The 24,888-nt window shown below is 41.1% G+C and overlaps 2 protein-coding genes and 1 pseudogene across 7 annotated transcripts; 1 reads left to right on the forward strand and 2 right to left on the reverse strand.

Annotated features, from left to right (window-relative positions):
• Positions 1 to 200: 200 nt before the first annotated feature.
• On the reverse strand, positions 201 to 12,552 carry LOC111934100 (CDC42 small effector protein 2-B-like). Of its 3 annotated transcripts, XR_015276056.1 has the most exons (5): positions 9,421 to 12,391; positions 7,779 to 7,988; positions 7,258 to 7,359; positions 6,500 to 6,690; positions 201 to 2,029 (listed from the first exon to the last, which is right to left on the reverse strand). XR_015276056.1 is itself a non-coding variant. In XM_023933972.2 (4 exons), the coding sequence occupies exons 2-4, from the start codon at positions 7,830 to 7,832 to the stop codon at positions 6,616 to 6,618; spliced, it is 231 nt and encodes a 76-aa protein (XP_023789740.1). In that variant the 5' UTR covers positions 7,833 to 7,988; positions 9,365 to 12,552; the 3' UTR covers positions 4,136 to 6,615. The 3 variants fall into 3 exon arrangements, 2 of the variants coding, with proteins under 2 accessions (XP_023789740.1, XP_023789742.1); XM_023933972.2 differs by lacking the exon at positions 201 to 2,029 and having other exon boundaries at positions 4,136 to 6,690; positions 9,365 to 12,552; XM_023933974.2 differs by lacking the exon at positions 201 to 2,029 and having other exon boundaries at positions 4,136 to 6,690.
• On the forward strand, positions 12,520 to 14,733 carry LOC111933880 (nicotinamide riboside kinase 2-like; annotated as a pseudogene). Its single transcript, XR_015276051.1, has 6 exons — positions 12,520 to 12,660; positions 12,808 to 12,898; positions 13,298 to 13,343; positions 13,484 to 13,670; positions 13,909 to 13,980; positions 14,632 to 14,733. The product of XR_015276051.1 is annotated as a nicotinamide riboside kinase 2-like (transcript).
• Positions 14,734 to 15,587: 854 nt separating this feature from the next.
• SQOR (sulfide quinone oxidoreductase) lies at positions 15,588 to 24,853 on the reverse strand. Of its 3 annotated transcripts, XM_086849920.1 has the most exons (11): positions 24,184 to 24,316; positions 23,708 to 23,752; positions 22,648 to 22,896; positions 22,171 to 22,341; positions 21,655 to 21,708; positions 19,912 to 20,106; positions 18,816 to 19,025; positions 18,171 to 18,354; positions 17,255 to 17,322; positions 16,261 to 16,439; positions 15,588 to 16,061 (listed from the first exon to the last, which is right to left on the reverse strand). In XM_086849920.1, exons 3-11 carry the CDS (start codon positions 22,876 to 22,878, stop codon positions 16,004 to 16,006), a joined length of 1,350 nt encoding a protein of 449 aa, XP_086706046.1. In that variant the 5' UTR covers positions 22,879 to 22,896; positions 23,708 to 23,752; positions 24,184 to 24,316; the 3' UTR covers positions 15,588 to 16,003. The 3 variants fall into 3 exon arrangements, with proteins under 3 accessions (XP_086706046.1, XP_023789738.1, XP_086706045.1); XM_023933970.2 differs by lacking the exons at positions 23,708 to 23,752; positions 24,184 to 24,316 and adding an exon at positions 24,759 to 24,853; XM_086849919.1 differs by lacking the exon at positions 23,708 to 23,752 and having other exon boundaries at positions 24,184 to 24,366.
• Positions 24,854 to 24,888: the final 35 nt, after the last annotated feature.

The following is a 24,888-nucleotide window of genomic DNA, read 5'->3' on the forward strand; positions in this document are numbered from 1 at the left end:
TCACAGCTTTTTTGGCTGGGGTCTGGAACAAAACAGCAAAATAACATTGTGAAACCTCTTGATGAAATGGGTACAGGAAACATTGTTGCTGAAACCTCCTGTCTCTGTGAGACAGGCACACATGCTGGCGATAGGGGCAAGTGCAACAGCCCCATGGGACCTGTGTGTCCTGGCAAGAGACTGATCCAAAACACACAAAGGACAGCATTTAAGAATTATTTATTAATGCAAGCACATGTTTAGCAACTTTTCCCCATGTACCAACAGTATTATCTGAACACCTGTAAATATTAATTTCTACAAGGAACAGATACCCTAGTATATGAATATTTTGAATATTATTAATATTATGCAGCAGAGAGAATAACTAATTTAAATGCATTTTCAAGGTAATGTTTAAACTAGTTGAAAGAAACTAGTGAAAGCCTTACTCATACACCATTATGCAGCAAGGCCCCATTAGCATACATTAATGAAGCACTGTAAACCTTACTTTTGAATTACATTGTTAAACTTGTGCCACACCCTCAAAGGCATTGAGTGAGGTTTTAATATTTCCTGGTGGTAGACACTGCAAGGGTAAATGTGGGTAAACTGCATTTAAAAGGGTATTTCTTTCACCATTAATCTGCAGCTTCAGCTCATGTGGAGTCCAGACCTTCAAACTTCCATATATTAGACCAATTTTTTAAAAATAGATTTCTGGCTAGAATATATGCCATTGTTTTGTCAGATCTATGAATCCTTAATAACACACAGCTCACTAATTACTATTATTAGGGACAGTCTTCATTCACCTTTAGACTCAGGTAAGTTATGTAAAATGCATACCTATTTCTTAAGCACCAGCAAGATCAGATGCATGTAAATAAACTATTATATATAAAATAAAAAGAATCCTGTAACACTTTTTCTAGCTCTTTGATGAAGAAATATGAAATTAATTAGTCATCCACTTGTACAGGCCCAAGTCAGCTTTAAAAGTACATTAAATTCTCTCCCAGAGATTTAAATGTAGATTTTAAGTCCATTTTAAAAAATTTCAGTAAGTCAGAATAATCATACTAATTTCAGTTTAAAACAATGCCTTATTTCCTTACACATTACTTGAGATGAAGGTCTAAATATATACATATATATTAAAACATATGTATTAAAACAGTGAAAGACATAATTCAACTTTTTTTTTTTTTTGCCTCTGAATAAGGATGGGCCCTGAGTAATAATAACCTTGGTTTTGTTCAGTTTGGATTCATATGCAAATATCAGAGGAAACTTAAAATTTGTTAGAATATTCTTCCCATTTACATTATTTTAATAAAAACAAAAAATTTAAAAGGTTCACTGAATAAAGTAATTTCAACACAGTTTTGTGGCCTTGGTTTCATGAGTAATTAATTGTACAGGTCTCAACAGACATCTCAAAGCTGTTGTTTCTTGTCCAGCCATTACTACTGGCTCATGTGAAAACTAGGTTAAGAGAACTTCCATTTAAATTAAAGGTTAGAGTATCATTTTAGGATATTGGTCATGTTAATGAGATGCACATAAACAGGACATATGGAACAAGTGAGAACCACAAGGTGTTCAGTAGCCATACTGCAACACTTGATAAGCTGGGTTTAGGCAGTGCAGAGACCAAAGCAGCCCGTGCCATGGGTGTCCTGTATACCTCATTCTCCCTGAAAGGACACAGGTTTTAGTTATGAGCTTCTCCATCTCTTAAGTTCCCAGGTGAAGACAGGAGCTGTAGTTCAGTATCAAGCATCTCAAGCTGAGAGCTTTTTTGGCTCCAGAACACATACTAGTAACATCCCTGTCTACTCAAATTGCTTCACTATTTTGTTTCATCTTTCCGTTCTCTACATAACAGCAGGAGAAAAAGCTAAATGGAAATCCAGAATAGCCAAGGTGACCTGGCATCTCAGTTTGCAGAGTCCAACAAACTGTCACCCAGACTTCCTTAGGCACAAGGAGCTCTTCATGGCCTTTCACTCCAACCTGTTCATATCCTCCCAATACCTGGAATCTGAATATCAGATGGATCTAGTTAATTTCCCAGAAGTTTTGGCAGTGCAGTAGACCAAAGGCAGGTACCCTTTTACTATTGCTATTTTGTATTAATGCTAGTTTTGATTTGGTTTGTGTTCCAGTGGGTTGCAGCAAGCCTTGGCATTTAGAACACGTGCAACCTCACATGTAGCAGAAAGAAAAAGAGAAAAAGCCCTCTTGTCTTTCAAACATAAATGTGACATCAGTCTGCAACTGCTGAAACCAGAGCTACCTTTGTGGGTGGCTCTGAATTTTCTGAAAACAGCTTTGTAAGCCACTGCAGGAAGAAGATACTACCATTCATTAAAGTTATATTGGCAATCTGTGTCTCAAAGTCCCAGCTTAGTCATGCATTTAAGTGCCTAATTTCCTCCATATACCAATTATGCACATATTATGGGTATTTTCCAACTGATATCAAAGCTGTCTTGTGCACTGCAGATAAGAAACGTCAACATGAGCATGTTCTGCTCCCTGCTCCTTCCTCATTAATGTGCACCACATTGCCTCTCTGTGGCGAAATCTCCCTCACTTCCATACCTCATTTTTTCTGTAGTTCCTGATCAGCCTATTAGCTCTTCAACACCTTCCCCGCAGTAGGAAAAGTTAAGCAATAACAAGGGGACTTTATGCTTTCACATAGCAAAGTATGAAACTGGCTCAGAACTGTGTGTGATGAAAAGTTTAAGTAACTCCACAGCTCCAACAGGCCAGTTCTTAGAGAGGACCTATTCTGTACAGGATGAGAAACCTTTTACATATACACTGTAGCCACATTAATATTATCAGGAAAATTACTGGTGTGAGTACCTTGGGCCTTCTGTGTCAGACAAATCACTGTGTATGAAGGAAGGACAGTTTATCTGCAGAAGTCCAGGCACCAACCACTTACAGCATCTCTTTAGGCGTTCAGAACTTCACCTTTACAGGTAAAACTTTGAATTTCAAGCATTAACCACAAAGTACCTGCAAGCCTTACAGGAACCCACTCACCAGAGAATATCTTAGCACCACTGTAAAACAGCAGTGTTTTCTTCCTGTAGTTCCACAGTGATTATGAAAAGCAGACAAGATAGTTCTTATCTTCAGCTGTTGGCTTTTCAGGGCAGTGTCACAGTGCTGACAGCACAGTAAATCCAAACATGGTCAGGAGCATTCATTTAATTATCTTTCACTGACAGATTGGAGTTTATTTTTCCAGTGATACCATATTTAGTAACATATAATGATACGAGCATGAATTCCATGAACATGGAATTTAACACTGTTGAATTGTGCTTATTCTTGCTGGCATAGCAAGATAAAGGGTATGTATTAATCTCTTAACATTTTTTGTCTATACAGAGTGGAAGCTACAGCAGCACCTGGTAGTCCAATATGGCAAGAGCATACAAAGGAACAGTACCATGTGTGTGGGTTGCAAGTTGTCATATCACAGGCTAACTTGGCACATAGCATTGACACCCTATAATTGGTAAAAAGCTGCTCTTCAGGAGATAAAAAGACATATTAGGTTGTGAAAAAGACAAATACCTTTTCTATATACTGACCACAGGTGTATGCAGTATTATGGGACAGTCAGCAAAGCCTAGCAGGAACATCAGGGGATAAGATAGCCAGAACTGAAAATACCTCCCTATCCTACTTTTCTTTTTTTCCCAAGGAAGCAAACATGTTAAGACTCTGCCAGACTACATAAAAAACAGTTGATCCTGCTCTGTTTGCAAGTTATTTTATTTCTGACTAAAGAAAGGAACCATAAAATGGCATCAAGCCAGAGCGGTAATGTGTCTTGATTGTCTTGATGTAAGCGTTTCACAGCCTACAACATAGATCAAAAAGTTTGATCAATTGGTATCATTTCTGTATTTTATTTCAATCAAGTGCCAAAAACCACCTTACCCCACAATGGAGTAAGGGCTTGCATAGAACAGAGAAGACTTGATGTAAAACTGTGCTCTCTAGTGGAGAAATTTCATTCTATGCAGTAAAAGTTGAAGCCATGCTGATCCATTTACTTATCAAACAGGTTTTCAGTGCAGAGAAAATATCAGGATTTTCCACAATATGAAAAGAGTGAAAATTCCCAGTTCAACATATTTATTATAACTAAAATAGGTTCACACTGAGTTATATGACAGATTACAGGTACATAAGGTTTCTAAATATAGAACAAAAAATATCTAAGCCCTAAAACGTGTTTATGTTTGTTAGATTTTTAAAAGTAATGACACTTATAATGTAATAGCAAAACATTTCTTTTTAATGATCTTGCACTTTATTATGGTCTTATATAATACTATATAGTCTGATGAAAATAGGTTAGTTTCACACCAGATAATGCTTCTCAGTTTACATGATCAAAACTAGGATTTTTTTCTAAATAAGTGTTTAATAACAAATTTTCTGTTCATTTATCTTTAGAGAGAAGAACTGAAATATTCACCAATTCCTTTATTTCTAGTTATACCACTAATTTTAAATCTACTGAATGGGTCTCTAAGAAACCCTAACTTTTCTTCAATGTGTTTTCTTACAGTGTTAACAAAACACAGCCCATTTTCTTCATGACAACTGCCCTATCACCCTTTTTTCTGGGCAGGTACAGATGACTGAATGCATTAGCTCCATATAAAAGCAGATGAATTAGAATCTATTCTTTCGAACACCTTGGCCACTTTTTGCTTTCTCAACACTATATAGGATCTAGCTTTTCTAAACTCTGTATCTTAACTAGGTTTTTAGAGTATATCTGAAGTTAAAAGACAGAAATGTAAAAGACTTGCAAAAGCTAAATGTATAGTTAATTATGCTAATTTTAAAATATATTAAAATTTGGTGTGCATTCTAATTGAAGAGTAAGGATCTAGCAAGACATGGATATTAGGTTTCTCTTATGTGGTTTCAGAATGTTATGATCAGCTGTTGACCATTACAGAAAGCAATACTCCCTTTTTGAACCTAAAAGATGAAACATGGGGGAGGAGAAAAGCTGTTTTTTAAAACATATACAGAAACACAGAGCTACCATTCATGTTTTAAGTACCCTAGTATATTCAGAAAAGGCAGCCTAACAATATTCAGCAAAGCCAGCAGCCTAGATTTAAGAAGTATGACAACTACAAACAGAATCATACAAGTTAAAAGATTTTCCAGCTATAAATTTTTTTAAATGGAAAAATGTTCATAACTGATCTTTTCCCTAGAGCAAGGACAGTTTGCTGACTTCCAGCATAACTTGTGCTGATATGGCAGCACTTTAAACACTTGTAATTAGTTAATCCCAAGAGAGCAAGCAGATTTCCTGTTTCTGCAGTGGTAGTCATACAGAATTTTGAGCTGGGGAACAATTGTCAGTGATTGGGTAAGAGAAAAACCTAGTTCTGCTTCAGCAGTTTTGTCACGTCACTTAATAGAAAGATGAATAAGAACTAAGTAATAAACTGTAGTTTGAGCATGTCTAAGTATTTATGTCTGTTTATTTAAATATTTATGAAGTGCTGGAACTCTGCAAAATGCTGTTTCTATTTAATACTCTCCTGCAACTTTTCACAATATTCCTTAAATGCGTGTCCTTCACATGGCTGCATCACTTACACCACATGCAAGAAAAGATTAATTTCATATAAAACAGGCAGTCTTTAAATTAAGGAGCCAGAAGGACAAGCAAGATATCCCTTGAAGTCCTGTGTGGCTAACGTTATAGAAAGGTAACAAAGGAGAGATCTTAAATATGTTTAGTTTAAAATTCAATGGTAGTCATGCAAAACTAACACACAGTTGTGAGCATATTGTAGCACCACTAGAAGTTAACTGGTAGGTACAATTAGCTGTGTTGCAGTAATATCTGCCAGTCACAGCAGTGTGTGTGCACAGATGGGAGGCAGCCCGGTCGCTGAGGGGCACATGTCTTGTTCTCAGCCTCATTTGAGAGTCAAAACGTTGGCAAAAGCTACATTTTTAGATAAAGAAGTGTTATCTTGGCAAGGCAGAAGTTTCACCATGTTTTGCAGACTCAGTTAACTATCCTACATTAGAGTTCATTCACTATCAAAAAGCATTAAAAAAATACCAAAAATTTATGCATTAGGTTGTAAAGCATCTAAAAAACAGGTCCAAAGTTATCTGGCAGCTACAAGGTCATACTTAGCAAGTCAGTTTAGCCCATGTAAGAAGTGAAATCATGTGATATCTTCCAATTAAATCTCCTCTGCATTTCCTGCAAGGAGAAAAAGACAGATGCCAAAATCCCAGGCAATTCATACTGACTTGCAATCTCATTTTATATGACAGCTTTGAGAGGCTTTTTGGGGCAGAGCTAGGAAGTCATCCACAGTGACAAATTACAGTTGCTACTACAACACTATCATGACTGACCATTTTAAGGACAATTTACAATAACTCCTTCAGAAGATATTGTACAAAGAACACCAAAGCTTGTACTGACCTATTTTTAATTTAGGTACTCTCCCTACTCCATGATAACAAGGTTTTAGAGAATATGAAAACACAGTCCAGGGGATCCTCATAAGACAGAGCAGATGTCAGCCTTCTCTCAGTTTCCTATATTTCAACAGTTGCAGAAGTGCCATTTGTGTAGCCACCTTTAGACTTCATGTGGTCCTGAATTGACACAGCCTAGGGAAAAATGCTTATTAGAACACACAACTTATAAATTCTGGTTACCAGAGCAATTATTAAAGGCATGGATTTGAAAGAGCAGATGGGCCATATGTTTACAGTGCTGAGTCCCAACTATAATAAGGAGAAATAATAACAAAATCCAGGACTGTCAAATACAATTTTAAGTCAGTGTTTGAGACTCATTTTGCTATACAAAATCCATTTATTCTTACATCCCTCAACCTGGCACAGCTTTGACTTCAGGGTGATTTAGTTCTAGTATCAAGTGCATCCATAGAATCTGTATCCAAAAGGTTCTCATCATGTGTAAAGATACTGGGGAGATGAGCACTTCCTGCTCAGTGTATCTCCCACAGTATCTCATATTTACAAACCAAAAGACAGTTCTGTTCTGATGCTACACTATTGATTAAAAAAAGCCCAACCTTCAAGATTTTTCTCTCTCTTACAATTATCTAGTATTTTATTATAGTATTATATATATATATATAGTATAGTATATCTAGTATTTATATTTATCACTGCAGGGAGATGTGTGCTTTCCCAGAGGTGCACACTTACCGAGGAATAGTCGCTACTCATGTCTCTGGCCCCAACATGTGCGGTGTGTACAAAGTTCATTGGCTCTCCTATCATATTCCGGTCCAGCCTCCGACGCCTCTTCTGTGAGGAAAAAAGATATCTTAGGTCTCTATTCAGAAAACATCAGCAGCTTTCAGCCAGAAACAAGTGGCCAAGATAAAAATAGATAGCCAGGACTGACCCTAATGACACCTCATGGCAAGTAGGCTGAAGTTTCAGACTGTTTGCAGTAAGACACAACAAAAGTCACTTTCATTACTGCTAATTGAATTCTAGCAAAAGCTTTATTTACTGTTGGAAAGTCAGGGTCTGAGAACTACAAATAATACTGTCTAAGTTTCTGGCAAAGAACACACAGTTCAAGCATAGCTTAACAGGAATGGTTTTAGCTTTTGCATTTCTTTGCCCAAACTAATCAAACCAACAAGATAATGTTTCCTGTGCAACTGGAAAACAAAATTGAAAATCTGATAAAGGGTGGCAGCTATGCATCTACCTACCGGTGGGGGCTGTTCACCATTGCACCAATTAAAACAAACCAGGAACTCAGTCATTATATTTCTCAGTAGGTAATAAGTTCTTGTTAAATATAATTCTCTGGGAGTTTGAGCAGTTCAAGGATCAAGATGCAGTTCCTAGAGTGAGCTTAGAAAGGAATTGCTTGTGCAGGTTCACTGGCAGAGATCACAAAATGTAACTGATAAGTATACCTGCAAAGAGATGAATATTTAAATTTATATTAAAATATATCAAAGTTTTGTAACAGTTACTGAGAAATAGGCAGTTCCTAAGATTAAACCAAGATTGTTACATTCTTAAACATACCTGTAGAGGAGAGAGGCATTAATTTAAAATTACTATGTTCAAGTCAAAAATCAGGGTTAAGAATTCTGTGTATTTACTCACAGGGAGTATAGGAAGTTCTTTATAGAAATGTAATAAAAAAAATGATAGAATTAAGTCAAGTCTTGTTTAACAATCTGTGATCTGATTGTAGGCAAAGCTAACCAATACTTATGTTTTATTTACTCTTTTTAAAAAAAACAGCTTTGAACATATTGACCTGTTAACATTTACAAACTGCGGCCTTACATATGATACAGTTACTCTACTTAGATAGGGAAAAGCTCAAAGCAAAGAGCCTTCTACAACTCCAAATAGCCCTTAAAAGAGAAAAGAAGAGCTTTGCATACCAGCAAAGGAAACCATTCATCAGAGCCTAGAGCTTCCCAGAATGTATAAAAATATTAACCTAGCAATCCTGACCTGGAGACACAACCAGGAAAATCACGAAGTACAGTGAAGGCAGGAGACAGCCCAACTTTTAGTAGTTACTGACTTTTTTTTTTTTTTTTTTTAAATGTGTCTTCCTTTAAAGCAATCCTTGGGTTATACAATAGACTTTGATATCAACTTTTTCATACCCCATATCATTAAAACGATATCACATGTCAATTTAAATAAACTTTTGTTATTTTTTTAAAGCTTACAGCTTAACAGAAGTTAAACAGTATAGTTTAATCAATTCAGTCGTTCTGCGCCTCCATTAAAGCTTTCACAACCAACCAGCATGAGTTTCCTCCTTCATAGGCATTTCTTATGTAGTTCCACAATTATGTAATTAGCACATCTATTTCTTTCACCTTTGTGGTTTTCTAACATGTCTCACTTCAAGCAGATTTTTTAAATTTCTGTGATTTATCTTTCAAAGCATTTCTTATGTCTGCTCCTTTGTTTTAAGTAGTCTGTAGGATACATTTCTGCAGAATGTCTTGTATTATTCCTGTTTGTCCTAGGTGGTTTTAATACAACTCATTATCTGCCTCATTTTTCACCTCATCCTCTCACAATGGTGTTCACCACCGGAAGGGACAGTGGTCCACACAACCATAGAAACATGCAGAAGTCAAAGCTTTTACCAGCACTTCACATTAGTAGCAGATTTTTTGGTTTTGTTGCATGCTAATGAGACCACATCAAAGCTAAGATTTTCTTAAGTGTGTCACCGCGCAGAGATCACCTATTTGGAAATGAGACTGCCCGATACGACACCATGCCCATCCCAAAGCAAGAGCTGAACTCCTACCGTCCTCCTGCGGTACCCCCATGTGTCCATCTCCCTCCGTGGGGCTCCGTGCGTACCTCGGTGCTGCCTGCCGCTCCCGGAGAGTCCTGACAGGATGGTGCGTCCTCATTCGAGCGCTGGCACACACCCAGCTCCCGACTTGGCAGCTTCAGCACATTTACAGTTCATATTCCTGGGTTATAATTAGTCCTGTTGGCTAAGCAAGAACGCTCCGCTGCGCTCCCATGCCCTGCGGCGGCTCCACCGCTCCGGGAGGTGCTGCACAAGTCTCTTGAGCACTTCACGCGTCCCTACAGGTGTCAGAAACGCAAAGCGGAGACCAAAAATAGAGCCTTGGTTTGGCGTCAGATTTGTGCAGCCGTGCAGTTTTCTCAGCACTCCCCATGCAGCCTGTGGCTCACTTCCACCCCTGCGGCAGCTCTGCAGGTGTCCTGCTGGCACACAGCGTGCTGAGCGCCTTCCTGTTGTCTTTTACATCAGAACGCTTCTTTTCCTCTGCATGACTCAGAGAATCATCCCCCAGGACAGGAATGTTTGTGCCAGGGCATGGGACACCACCTTACTCCCAGAGACTCAAGACTTCCACTCTAACTAAAAGAATTTTAAAAACATCTTAACGTTTTCAGGCTCGCCCAAGACAAGTAAAAGCCAACAAGAATGTCCGAACCAAGGAGAAAACAACATTTTGTCACAGTTGGCACGCAGACCAGAACGGGACAATATCCTGTTGTTCTTTCTCTCTGTTTTTCACCATGGCAGCAGTATCATCGAGGCGAGGAGACAAAGGGCCTGGGAATGGCTAGCACGCGCAGACACGGGTGCTGGATGTGCTGGCAGGATGCACAGCCCTGCTGGAGCCTGGGACCTTAAAGCGCCCCAGAGCTTTGGGAATGTTGAGATAAACTTCCCTGAGTGTAACAATCAATTTCTTCTACCACTGCTGTGTATTAAAAAGTATTCAAAGTCTTCTTGTATTTTACTTACAAAATATAAATGGAAAATATTGGCCTGAACCATATCAAAAGAACCAAAAACCTGAATCTTTGCACAGAGAAGGGAGACACATGGTAATGTTCATAAATAACATCGCTAAACACATTTATTCTTCCCAACTGGCCCTTAGACTCAAGGTCAGATCGTGTAAAATCCTTGCCTTGAACTCTTAGTGCAGGACAATGAAGGTACAGTTAGTGTATATTGTCACAGGCTGCCATCCTCCTGCCCCAATTCAGCGTGAAACTGGGATTACTGCTGGGCCCACTTGTTGTCATTTTCATCCCAGCTCTGTCAATAGTAAGTTCATGCAAGGAGCAGTGTATTTTAGCCTAAATGCCTTTCTAAAAACCACCATGCTTCTAATTTGTTTATTTGACGTCAACATCATGTTAAAATCCTCAAATGGTTATAGGTTTAGGTATTTACATTTTGAATGACAAGGTGTGGCAAAAGACAGCAAAACTTGTATTAGTTTTAAGCATGAAACTTGAAGAGTGCATCTTGCTTGGTAAAAAGGTGAAGAGTACAAAACAATTATTAAGACTTTGGAAGAACCTTGGTGTGGGGCCAAACAGAGAAAATCTTCTGTAGAATGAGCTTAGCTGCTTGGATGTAGCACCCTGATTTTACCAGTGTATGTACAGATTACAAGGATGCATTCCTCAAACTATATAGTAATGCTACTATGTATCATAAATGTATATCTTGGTCTACCATCCTGGAGCTTCACAGAAAGCTGAGAATAAGGTTTTACCTGATCCCTTCAATAATCTAGGTGAGTAGGATTTTTAACCTAAGAAATTGGGGTGTACTCTATGAGGACATCCTTCTTTCCAAAGCTATGTAGACATACATATTTTAAAAATAACTCTTCAGAACCCAACAAAAACAAAACTAAAACCAAACAGCCATAAAACTCCCTCATACATAAAATCCCTCCAAACCACAAAGGCAGCTCCTCTGTTTCAAATTGAAAATGAGCTAAATTACCTTAATCTCGAAAATAAAAATTTATTTTCAACTAAGTATCTGTTCCACTTCAAATAAGAAAAGACAAAAGGCCAAATTATGTGTTTGGAAGTTAAAAACAGCTTCAAAAGAAATCAACTGAGGTTGCCATGCAGTTTTACCAGGGAAAAACACTAAAAATCATGAAAAGCAAGCAAATGGTTGGCAACACACCCACCACTGATAATGTAAACATGTTGAATGGATTAAGTGGCTTGTAAATGATGAAATTGAAAGTTACTAAAAAAAAGGCTATGATCATAAATTTCTCTTCTTTACAGAAGGGAAGAAAAACCTTAACAAGAAAAGGTAGAGTTCCTTAGGCAACATCTGAGGAGCAAACATGACGGCCAGGGAAAAGCTTATGAGGAAAGCAGGAAAAGCAGGAATTGGCGCCATTTAGAGAAGGCTACAGAAGACATTCCCTCCGTGTCGATGTCCCGGTCAGTGTTCCTGGTGCCTCCCGAGGCTCCGGCCCGGCCTGAGGACACGCCGTGACCTTGACCGCAGCGATGCTCGCGGGGCTGCCGCGCTGCGCCCGGGACAACGGCAGGGGGCGCCCCTCGCGGCCACCGCGCTCGCGGCCTTCCCGCCCCGCCGCTCCCTCAGGAGCTTCGCGCGCCCTCATGGGGAGCCACGGCCGGTCCTGGCCCCAGCGTAGTTCTTCACTGTAGAAGCGGGCCGGTGTCCGGAGCGGGGCCCGGCCGAACCGCCCGAGCGCCCGACACTGCCGCAGCTCCGCCCTCGCGGGAGAGGAGCGCGCGGTCCTGCGCTGCACCGGCAGAGCCAGCAGGGGGCGCCACGCCTTCACCTTTTGGCCTCCACCCGTCCCCGGCGCGGAGGCCGTCGAGCGCCGTCTAGCGGCCGCTCTGTAACACGGCCGGGCGTGAGTGAGCGCTCCCCAGCCAATCGCCGCGAGCCGTTCGCGTCACGCCGCTTCCTATTGGCTGTGCGGAGGAGGCTGCCGCCCAATGGGCGCGGCGGAGCGCGAGGGGAAGGCGCGCGCGCGCGGGCACCGCCCCCCTTTGCGGAGCGCGCGGCGCGGCGCGGACCGGCCCTGCTGCTGCTCTGAGCGACCATGGCGCTGCCCAGCAGTTGACGTTTGGCTTCTCCCCTCTCCACCTTCTCCTCTTTCTCCGGCCCCTTCCTTCTCCCTGCCCGGGTCCCGGCTCAGGCACGTAGACGGCCGGTACCGGAGACACCGGGTCCCCCCCGCCCCTCAGAAACAGGCAGTAGGAGTCGGGCCGGGCGGCCGCCGGACGCGCCATGAACATCATCATCGGCATCGGCGGGTGAGAGCCGGGACCGGGCGGGGAAAGCGGCTCGGGCTGCGGGACGGGCACGGGTCTCTCACCCCGGCCCCTCCCGGTGCCGCAGTGGGGGTGGGGGTGGACGCGGCCCCCACGTGGCGCTTCCCGACGGCCGCGCTCTCGCCGCAGGGTCACCAACGGCGGCAAGACCACCCTGACCCGCCGGCTGATGCGGGCCCTGCCCAACTGCAGCGTGGTGCACCAGGATGACTTCTTCAAGGTGAGCGGCCCGCCGGCCCCTGCAGGCCGCGGGAGGGCGCGGGGTGACCCCCGCGAGCTTCCGCCCGCGCTGCTGGCGCGCTGCCCGCCCTGCGCCGCCCTGCCCGCGCTGCCTGGCGGGGCCGTGCGCCGGCCGGATAAGCCCGCGCGGTAGCGGGTCCCCAGGACTTTCCGCGGAGCGCTGTGCTCGTGTCCGTGGGAAGATAGAGGAGCAGGCGGCTTTATCTGAGCTTCGTACTGCTGGTTTTATCTGCATTCAAAGGAACCTGGTGGAGGGTTAAGATTCCCCTTTGTAACTTCTGGGTTTGGCTCTTGAATCTTGCTTTGAAATGGGTATTGACCTTCTCAGTAGCTGTCCTGACCAAGCAGGTTTGTTTTTTTTCTCTTGTTACTGTTTCAGCCCCAAGATGAAATAGAAGTTGAAGATGGGTTTAAACAGTATGATGGTAAGCCTTTGTTAGTGTTATCAAAGCATAACTCAAAAACTTAAGAGTATTTTGATTCTTTATGTGCACTGTTTTGTACTGACTGTATCACTAGATTATATTAAATTACTGCTTAATGATAGTTGTCTGTTTTATCTTAGTGATTAGTGCATTAGATATGGAAGCTATGATGAGTACCATAAATGCTTGGATTAAAAACCCAGTCAAGTTTGAACGTTCTCATGGGATCAACAACACACTGGATGCCCAGATCTTGGAAGATAAGGAGGGAGGAGATGAAACAATCCACATTCTTATTGTTGAAGGCTTCCTACTTTACACCTACAGGTAATCAATTGTGCCTTCATACATTTTGACTTTTACATTATTTTATGTAATGGGCACACCTCCAAGGGAATAAAAAGATGTGTTCTAAACCAAGAGTTGGCATCTGACATTGACTACTGCCAAGTTCAGGTGTCGCAAGTCTAAAGGTCGCTGGAAGTACAGGAAATGGGTGTAGTTTGACTTTTTTGGAGTTTGCTACTAATTAGTTGAGGTGTAACCAAACGGGTATCTCTTTCAGGCCACTGATTGATGTCTTCCACCATCGGTACTTTCTTTCCATTCCATACGAAGAGTGTAAAAGGAGAAGAAGGTAAGTTTGTCTGAGTTCTTTGCTAGCCCAATAACATTTTACTCCATTCAAGCGTTTGTTTTTCTGAAGCTTTTAATGAGAAGCGATAAAGCAAATGTAGCTGCTAAATTAGAAAACCGTAGTTTCTTTCACCAAACTGACCTAAAACTTGCCACCAAGCTATTGTGGCATATATGTAATGCTCAGTTTCTGCACACACCTTTCACTAGGCTTTCTCTCATGCTGGTTTTCCAATTATGCAGTTGCCAGGTCTCGAACTATCTGAGGTTTTACATTTGGCTGTATTGTTGCACACATACAATGTTCTTACTGCAAATGGAAACTTCAATTACATTTCAAGAGGAATATGTAGACAGCTATTTTACCAAAGTTTTGCTAGAGCTTCTAAGAGTTTATTCATTAGTATTTAGATCAGGTCTGTCTCAGGAACTCCTTTTGCATTTTAAACACTTTGGACTTGCACATCAAATTTCAGTTTATTTGCATTACTTGATACTTGCAGCCCTTGCTAACTACTAACTTTCAATAAGCTCAGAAACCAGACCGGAGTCAATGGGCTTAGGCTAATGTGTAGGGAACACCAATGAAAGATCTGTCATTTTCCTGAATTGTTATTAGACTACTTGTGAGTAACAGTGCCTTAATTTACAGTTCAAGGAATTACACTGTACCGGATCCACCTGGATTGTTTGATGGCCATGTTTGGCCTATGTACGTAAAGCACAGGAAGATAATGGAAGAACTTGGAGTTGATGTGGGTAAGTCTTTAATGATAAAAGCACTTTATGAGATTGCTTTTCAAACCTGTGCAATACATACTAGTTAGATGCATACTGGTTAGGTGAATGAAGCAGGTGGAGGTATTTTTCTGATACCAGCTAGCTGCATGCTTTTCAAATTAGGATCTGTCAAGCTTACAGAGACATTCTATTATAGCTCTCTCATTTTACTTTCTTTAAGTGCATTTGAATGGGACAAAATCAAAGGAGGAGCTGTTTAATGATGTGTATGGCCAAATCCAGAATAAGATTGAAGAATTACTTAACACCCAGGTATATATTCATGCTTATAATTGCAATTCAAAGGCAAACCTTTTAAAACCTCTGTTGGAAAAGCATGAAGCTGTAAATTGAAGTATGTTCACATCTATCTTTCTGTTTAGAAATAAGCTGCTGCTGCTGATTCTTGTGAGTGAAGATGATTCCTGTTTGCTCCATGCTGCCTACCTGACTGCCTCTAAAGTTCCAGCTTCTGTGAAGACTCAACCCTCAAATTCAACTTTGTTCAACCTTTCCCTTGAAAACTGAGTTCTATATGGTCATAATTAAAAAGCACTTCCCCCTTGTCTGTGATCCTAAATTGTGCTTCTGCCTAGTATGTGTTCTCCAGTGACTCTTCATGATGGTCTTAGTGTCACAGGTTAAAACACTGTAGAGGAACTGATGCAAAGTGGCTCAACTATCCTAGAAGAGTGTGTGTGTATCCATATACGCAGACACTGCTTTGACTTCTTTGCTTTAAAAACTCTGCATGCATTCCTATAATAATTAGGCAGCAGGTATGCTTAGATATTAGTATTGATGTTCTTCAAAAATAAGAGAACAGGAGACTTTCAGGCCGTTTTACTAGTATTAAATCACCGTTAAATCCAGTGCATGCACTGATCTTGGATGCAGACAATTCAGTTTAGGAATTTTTCAAGAAGAAAATTTTACATACACAATAGCTTTGAAAATATTGATTATTCCAGCAATTTCTGTAGTAAGCCATAGGGTAAGGCAAAGTCAGATTCCTGTGTAAATATCAAAGTATTTTAAGGCCTCTTAAGGGAAAGTTTAAGGCCTCAGGGAAAGAGCACTATGAAGGCTTTAATCCATAGTGGGAGGAAAAGTGAATTAGTGACCAAAGCTTGATTAAAAAAAAAAAAGTCTGCCAGGTATTCCAAGAGGAAAGATATGTATTGATCCAGTGTGAGACCAGTCCACTTCTTTGGAAGGTTTTAACCAATGCGGAGAACCAGCAGTTACTTCAAGCCCAGATGCATTAACTTCCTGACAGGAGCTGGTCCTCCCCAGTATCCCCTGGAAACAGAGAAAGTTCTTATATATACTGTCAGACTAGGGCTTGGGAAAAGTTTTTTTTTGTAGGATACTGTACTATGAAGAGATAGGCATTAGGGGGTTGTTCTGGTCACAGCTGAGGATGTACTTTGCTTCTATTCTAGCAAGGAGCTAAGCCAGAACAGGTGTCCATACCTGATTGTTTTTCTTCAGTACTTACTTAAGTAGTGCATTCCAATAGAGCAGAGGCATCATATCAGCTTTCATGTGGTACATGGTTGCTCTCTCCTTACCCTGGTCAATGGGAAAGGTCTCCAAAGGCTGAGCATTGTAGTCAAACTCTGCCAGAATCACTTTGTTGTATCCTGTTACTAGTGGGCAGGAAGTGTATCCATCATACTGCAATGAAAAATACCCACTTATCATTCTGAACCAAAGCCTAAAGTCTGAGGTTTTACAAGCCATGGTTAACATTAACATTTCAAAATAACTTCCTAGGAGGTTTCTGCATTTACAGTGTAAATACCAGTGAAGCTGGAAGGCTGCTAAGCCAGTTTTGGTTTATTAACCATAATACTAAGCCACTCTATTTCAAATGTAGATCTGCTAAACAACATTGCTTAAATTAGACCTAGAACAATAGGGCATAATGTCATTCATTAATGGTTGGTTATTGTAACTAGTGAAACAGGTGACCAGCAGATCAGGATGAGAGCTGGTGTTTACTTCAACAATCCAAGAGGATCTTTAGTGAGAATTTCCAGAGAATTCCAAGATATTCAGGTTAATGCCCCAAAAAAGCCATGTCCAAAATAAAAAAAGGCTAAAGGACAAATTTGACAATATGTATAGGCTTAATAGCTGTAGTACAGAAGCTTCAGTTTAACTCCTTAAAAGATCATGTCCTGCATAGGAGAAGCAAGTTTGCAAGACATTTTCTGGAGCAGGAATTACCTTAAGTAAATCACTTGCACTGAGTATAAACCCTGACTAATTAGCCTCTAACCTTCTCTGAACTCAGAAGTCAGGGAATGGCAGTATCATCAACTGTGCAATTCCATTACCACTCTGATATGCAGCATGTAACCACTTAGCACCACAACTGCAGAGGCAAAGCCTTTCCTGCCTTCTGGTTCACAGCCTGCAAGACTTCCTGTGTAAAAAGGGAGAAAACATTCAAGAGAATTCCTCCCTAAGACAAGAACCATAAGTACCTTTTTAACTGGCAACTCATTCTTCATTACCAGAGAAATGGTTTTATCAAGGACTCCAGACTGTGCAGCTAAATAAGAAAGAAAAAGAAGTGTACTAAGACTGTTTCAGCCAGCAATTATTGTCAATATAAAGCAAACAGTAGTAGCAAGGTATTTTGTTGGACAATTCAGCTGCAATTGAACTTGTCCCAGATTAGAAAAAAAGAACTAATGCTTTGTCCTCACTCTTTCAAACATGTTCAAGCTTAGCTACTTGAGCTGATATTTTTAGCCTATGCCCATTCTCCTATGATAAATTATATTTGTTCAGTCTTACCAAACACTGAGGTTCTGGCACACTGAAGTTCTGTTTCATTCTGAGTGCTGTAGCTGTAGATCCATTTATTGAAGTAGTTAAGTATCCCACTCTTTCATTACATCAATAACATACTGTATAGCCTGGGGTTTTTTCTACTCTTATTTGCCTTTTATCAGTTGTGAGACCATACACTTAAAGTATTTTAATTGTGGAACCTGTGGCTACAAGGCCAGAACATACGATTTTTTGATAGTGACTTAACAGTTAGGTGGCACATGCATGAGGAGCTAAGATAAAGCAGAAAGGTTCATTACTGAATGATGTATTACAAGAATAGTTCATTCATTATATGACATTCTGTGAACACAAAAAACAGAATTAGTTCATCTGTGAGGCATCTGGAACAACAGAACTGTTGGGTTAGTGGCATCAACATGGTCTGTAGCTGGCTAGTAGTTGGTCCAAACTAGCTAACTAAACTTTTTGGTTCCAAAAAGACTGGTCTCTTTGAAAGCTCAAAATTCAAGTCATGGCCTCAGGAGTAGCAAACTAAACAAAAAGTTTACTGTGACTCCACTCTTGTCATTTACACACACAAACATACACATGCAACTTTACCTACAGCTGCAGCAGTTTTTGATGTTGGAAGGTTGGTGCAATCTCCAATACCAAAGACATTAGGATACTTTTTATGTTGTAGAGTCTCCTTATCTACATCCACCCAGCCACCTTCATCTGAGACAGGACTGTTGACAAGTACAGCAGGTGGCCCCATTGGGGGTGTGACATGAAGCATTTCATACTAAACAGAAAGAAAGGTACTCAATGGTTAGTTCACCAGAGCAAACTATCTGTTGGTATAAGGCAATAAACACAGTGTGGAGAGAGAGTTTCTTGGGTTTGTGTATGTTTTGGTTTTTTAAACGAGTATATAGAATGAAAATCTGCTCTCAGATTTCAAGTGCATCCTTTAATTAACATGAACCTTATCAAGCAACTCCATTAACAAGCAATTTGCCTTCCTCCAAATACATCTGAGACATTCCCACAGCATAAAGGAATCCAGGCATAATTTATGATATATTTTTCCTTCTCTCCACCTCGGTTTCAGAATTTTTAATGTTCTGCTAAAGTTAGAGATCGTACTCTCAGTGGGAACAGCAATACACAACAAAGCAGACTGTGTTATAACAATGCAGAAGTTACTTTCCAGTACACAAGGAAAACAAATAGAACCAAATGAGGGGTCTGAAAGCTCCTGACCTGATAAACTTCAGTCACTCCAGGTTTGTCCAAGTTTTCAAACACAGCTTCTTGCTTGTCTGCTCGAACTTCTATGAGGTTCTGCTTGTAGTTTACAGTAAGATTCCTGTCCTTTATTACTTCAAGCAATGCATCAGCATATTTCTTAACACCAAAAATCACACCAAGTGAGGTGTTGAACATGATGTTTGCTTTGGAACGTTTTCCTGTCTGCAGGAGGAGATCCAATTAGCATTTTCTATTAAGAAACTGACAAGAAGAGACAAAAGAACTGTGCTGCACTACTAAAGAGCTGATAGAAGTATTCATGCAGTTCAATTATTAATGAATATTTAATTAATATTTCACAGCATGTTAGAAGGTAGACCCTTTCAGCATGAGGTACTGAACATACCTCACACAAACGACTGATGAGAAGAGGTGGCTGCAAGGCACTGAAGAACTGCTGTATGCAGGTTAAATTCTTGAAGCAGTTTAGTGTTAAAAAAGCTTTCTGAAACCTGCACTTCTATGAATAATTCAGGTATTTACCCAGTAGGTAACTCATGAAACTTATACACATATGAAGCTTGACACTTCCACCTGAAGTTGTCTTTTGATTCCACTAAGCTTGCTTTAACAGCCAGGCTAAGACTCCCCCTGATGCTGAGACAATGCACCCCAAGGAGCAAGCATAGCCACTTTTCAGACTAGTAGAAAAATGGCAACAGGTATTAAGTACTTAAAGTAACAAGAATTACTTCATCCTAGCCAGTGTTATTTTGGTGCACCACATGAAGTTATAAATTAGGCCAAGAACAGCTGTATCTGAAGCTCACCAGAAGCAGGGCAAGCAGTTCTTCCAGTATGAAATTCTGAATTTCTGAATTCTACAAATTTCTCTGGGATTAAATATATGCTAAATATTATGTACAATCCATTTGCCTGCATTCCTTATACATTAAAAATAGAAAAAGTAACACAGTCACTTTAATAATCCTGAGTCACAGCATTCTCACGTGGTTTATACTTGTTTCAAAGATAATATGAAACCCTCAGAACAAGCCTTCCTTCCAACTGTGAGAACAAGCACTGGCAGAGAGGGTAAAATACTTACTTTTCTCAAGTATGCATCTGATAAATACATGATCTTCTGAGGAGCCCCTGCACACTTTACTGGAGTATTTGGAAAAGTAAAGATAGCATTTCCTTCCTTAAAATCTTGTAAAGCTCTCCATGTTTTCTCTACTGTCTGGGCTGAATAATTGGAACCTATTTTAGGGTGTTTAAAACCTTCAGGCAAGCCTTTGATCTAGGAAAAGAGAAATTAAGGTTTCAGGTACAGATGGCAGAAGTTTTGTCATCATTGACAAGTATTAAATACAGACTGAGAAATAACTATTAAGAAGCCTCCATCAAAAAGAAAGTCCATACTTACTCGCTAGTTGGTATTTTTAAAAATAGGCCTAGCAATAAAACAGGTATTTCCTTTAGAATTCAGTATATAATTTAGTAGATTTAACATTTAGTGAAATTACAACATCTGAGCATAAGTCTTCAGTGCAGACCCAGACCCAAGTTTTTGCAGACTGAAATTCAGAGCAAGAATATATAAAGTCACTGCCACATCACCACAAGTAAAATAATATATATAAAAAAAGCATTATGAAAATTTTTAAGGTGAATGAAACTTTTCTGCAGTCAGTTGCAGATACCTGTATTTGCCTAGGGTCATTTTGTTTTAATTAATCTGCATTCAGTAATTATTTCCCTATTACTCCTACTATGACCTGAGCATCTGCTTGTGAGAAAGGAAGTTGTACCCATTTCAAAATAATGGATTGAAGAAATTCTGTGAGACTACGGAGTCATGTTACACGTACTGCAATGTGTTTGGGATGTTCCAGTCTGCACTAGAAGTACACTGCTGGTGAAGAGAAACCATCCCTCTTTTACAATTGTCCTCTTTTGTTTAAAAGTTACTATGAGTTTTCATTAGAGAGTGTGATTAACTGTGTTATATGGCTTCTACTAGTGAACACTGAATTTACTCTTATCAGCTTGTACTGAAGCAATAGATACAAAGATTGAGAGGAGGGTCACTGGACATTCTGCATCTCCTCATTCCACAGACCTAATCACCAGAGCTTATTTGTGACTGCACCTAACTGAGACCAGCTCAAAGAGATACTTAAGTACATTGTCAGGTACAACATCATATTCAGGTCAGGGTAAAACCATGAAGAGTCAAATTGCTCAGACATCTTGCCTTTGTGTTTTTGGTCTCCTACATACACATCACTGTGGTCACTCTTGCACCAACATTTTCCTCTGAGTGCCACTGCATGAACTGTACAGGAAATGTTACACAAGGAAAAGGCCCCAGGACCCTTTTTAAACACAAGCCTGGTAACTCAGCTGGCTCCTTTTGAAGTACATCCTTTAAGAAAGGTGACGGTTGGTCAAATTAATTCTGCAGGTCATTACTGACTGCTCCTCGTCAGATTTTACTGACTGTGTTCCTCATTCTGTTTACATCAGAGGTGCTTCAGATTACAGTCAGCACATCTTATTATCTCATTATTACAGGCTGCCTTAAAGTTCTAGATTCAGCTTGCTGCCCCGTCTGCTGATATTGTCACAGAGATCCAACAAAGTTGTTGTAAAAGGCTTTTCCAAGGGTAATTAGGTTTATTACACAGGGATCTGTAGAAGGAGGAAAGTCATTAGTCTGTCTATCTCTTTAATTCATAGTGTTCAATACCTTGCAGTAAAAACAGTACTGAAAAGCCATTTAATTTAAGGAATGTACGTGATGCTATTAAAATTAGTAAAAATATGATTATTGTAAAACAAATACCTTTTCATAATGCAGACTAATTCCAAGGGCAATTATCAGATACTTGTAAGATACCTATTGTGCAAGGAACAAAAAGTATTTTAGACAAAGAAACCAAAGCATTATCTCAAAGTAAATTTCAGTTATCTGACAGCAACAGAGTCACAAGGAAGAAGATATAGGGAGCATTAGTAACATAAGTTAAGCTCTAAGAATTCTTGTTAAAATGCTAACTGCATTATGAGTTACATAGCCTTTGTTTACACAGACTCAGATATCTGGAGCAAAATATTCTCTCTTTTCTGTTCATTTTAAGTATTTTAAGTTGACGTTATTCTAACCTAGTTATCTACCACAAGTTTTATTAGAAAAAGATTTTAGGACCAAGTACATAAGACTAATTGGAATTTCCCAGCCTCCTAGATGCTGGAGGTCTTGATCAATAGCCAGTTCTAAGGGGATCTGCAAGATGTGGACAGACAACCCCTGACATTAAATAAAAACCTTTTTTTTCTGTTTTTTGTTTTACATTATTACCTTGATATCATTCTCCAGCCAGACACAGTTCTTATCTGGATCCAATGCCATAACTTGAGATTTGATCCACTCAACACCTTTAGGCATTACACTTCCCATTGGACGTGCAGAAGCTGCCAGCTGCTTTGCACCACCACCAACCAGAGTCCACAGTGGCTGATAGTAATGAGTCTGAAATAAAAGTTCAAATGGACATTTCAAAACTGTTTAAGAGGATTTAAAGGCACATCACTCTGAATGGGAGCAATGTGCTTTTAACATTGTATTATACTTAGCAAAGTAAGCTGTATAAATAACCAAGATTTTTCCATGACAAAGCTGCAGGGATACATAAATCTCATGGAGAAGGAAGTGTCATACAAAACTTTTTGAAAGATGGTTTGTTGGCTTACTTTCCACAGTTAAAAACATGTGGGGCTGGAGAGGAATGAGACCCATCTGGTCACATGTAAAATGCTTATTCTTTATCAGACTCACCTTACTTGGCTCAACAACAGCCACATTTCCTGCCCCCACTTTCCTCTTCATCCGAGCACTCATGGCGATTCCACCAGCACCTCCACCCAACACAAGTACTTCGTAATAATCCTTGGCAGCACACCTGGCTGCTGTGTGTAAGCCCAAGGAACTCATCTTCTGCATTCCTGGTTTCAGCAACCACACACCAGAATGGAGACAGGAGCAGGATACCGCTCCAATTGCTGACATCTTTCATTAAGTAGGAAGCTAGGAGATAAGGAAAGGTACCAGTAACAATTATAGGAAGTAGAATTTATGGTTATTTAAATGCCTAGGTTAGTTTTCAAGGCAAAAATTATACTAAATTCCTTGAGTTGCCAGGCAAGAATTACAGCTTCTTCATTTATTTATTCATTATTTATTATATGGTGAACATTCATTTCATTTATGATACTCATAGACGAGAGTTTCAAAATTACACCAGAAACCTCAAATATTTTCAAGAAAATCTTCCAATGTCAGCTTGAAAAATTCCCCACTACACTAGATGTACTTGAGCAACTCATTCTGTACCTTTCTGTGCTATCCTGACACCACTCATGTCTGTGAATTCTTTATAATGCCCCATTATTAATGCTTACAGTTAGAATTTGGGACTGAGAGGGGAAAATCCCAGACACATCCAATGTAAAATAAATGTTAATAATTTTGCTTGACATGTTTCCAAGATGCAAACATTTTCTTCTCAAGCCCTCCCCAGTCAGAACAAAACACGGAACTCCGCAGTAAGCTAGTTTCAGTTTAGAAGGCTGTTTATCATCTGTGCAGACAGCTGTTTCAAGATGTGGACCTCCATTCATAAATCTCTTTTCCTTTTCACTCTAAGGCTATTTGTCTGCATGTTTTTAGAATAAGTCTGTTTAATATTTTAGAAAATGCATTTTAAAGAAATCATAGTTAAGCAGGAGAGCTCAGCATCTCAACTACAGCCTGGGGCAAACACCTAACCAAAGCACGAAGCACGGCAGTTCGTGCAGAGACCGGACAGCTGCAGTTTCTTCCTCTCCAGGACACCTACCGTATGCTAAACTCTTCAGACGGCCTACTTCATGGAACCAGTTTACTGAAGGAAGTTGGAATAAAGGTAGAGAAGTCATATTGGCAAGAAGTACAGATCATTGCAGCTATTCTTTAAGCAGCTGGCCATAGGTGGGCAGTTTAAGCATTCCTCCCATGCACGTGTGCGCGCTCGGCGGGCAGCTCCCCAGCCGGCTCCAGCGCCTGCGAGCCCCTCAGCTCAGGGCACAGCAGCCGCAAGGGCCCGAAAGCCGCTGCTGCCCCGCTCCCCGAGGCCAAGGGACCCGGCCCTGCAGGGGGAGCAGGCCCCGCTCCCGGGGCTGGGGCACGACCCGTCAGCGCTCGGTGAGGCCGCCGCGGCCCGTAGGCTGCCCCGCCGGCACGGCCCTCCCGCCGCCTCCCTGCTCGGCCCAGCCCGACGGCCCCGCTCCCTCACGGCAGACGGGCCCCCGGCACCGCTCCCGGCTCCGCACTTACCGCTCGCTGCGCCGAGCAGTGCGGGGAAGGACCGTGCCGCCGGCCCGGGTGCGATCGGCTCCGGGGGCGGCGGGGCGGAGCTCGGGGCTCCGGGTGCTGCCCGGCCGCGGGCAAAGGGCGCGGGCCGGCCGGCAGGGCAGGGCAGGGCAGGGCCGGCCGGGCCGGGTGTGCGCCGCCGCCGGTGATCGCGGGGCCCCCGCGAGGGGCTGAGCCGGGCGCTCCGCTCCGAGCAGCTACCGGTGGCACATACAGCTCCAACGCCGTGCTTCCCAAAGTTTTGAAACTCCAGTCCTAAACCTGGCCCCCTGCCAATCCCAGCTGCGCGTTCGCTATTGGCCCCCATCCCAGGCAGCAGCCCAGGGTCCCACCTAGACACACAGCACAGGTCACTCACATCGGGCTGACCGACACCAGAATCACTACAGTATCTGCGATGGAGCAACCACCGAGACTTCAATACCTAAACTTTCTCAGGTTACCTGTATGCACCAGCAACCAAAATACAGGAGCCCTTTTCTATAGACAGAAAAACGGAAAAAACATTAAGCTTAATAAAATAACATCAAAACACTTACTAGATCAATAATTAATAGTAAATGAGCTCTGATGGAGTGAATCCTCCAGAGACAGGTAAAGGCTGCCTTCTCAAAGCTGAACACCCACAATTCCTGAGTTTTACTGGACAGAAAATGTACTGAAAGACAC

This window comes from Cyanistes caeruleus, chromosome 13 (genome assembly GCF_971803275.1).
Source record: "Cyanistes caeruleus chromosome 13, bCyaCae1.hap1.1, whole genome shotgun sequence".
Taxonomy (NCBI): domain Eukaryota; kingdom Metazoa; phylum Chordata; class Aves; order Passeriformes; family Paridae; genus Cyanistes; species Cyanistes caeruleus.

Bases quoted from the DNA above. Each gene is read 5' to 3' on its own strand.
- LOC111934100 (XM_023933972.2), bottom strand. From the start codon at position 7,832: ATGACTGAGTTCCTGGTTTGTTTTAATTGGTGCAATGGTGAACAGCCC. The intron at 7,360-7,778 runs GTAGGTAGATGC...TTTTCCTCACAG, and splicing joins ATGGTGAACAGCCCCCACCG to AAGAGGCGTCGGAGGCTGGA. The intron at 6,691-7,257 runs GTAAGTGTGCAC...ATTTTTCCCTAG, and splicing joins TGAGTAGCGACTATTCCTCG to GCTGTGTCAATTCAGGACCA.
- SQOR (XM_023933970.2), bottom strand. From the start codon at position 22,878: ATGTCAGCAATTGGAGCGGTATCCTGCTCCTGTCTCCATTCTGGTGTG. The intron at 22,342-22,647 runs GTGAGTCTGATA...CTTTTATTTCAG, and splicing joins CTGTTGTTGAGCCAAGTAAG to ACTCATTACTATCAGCCACT. The intron at 19,026-19,911 runs GTAAGTATTTTA...CTCCTCCTGCAG, and splicing joins CAGATGCATACTTGAGAAAA to ACAGGAAAACGTTCCAAAGC.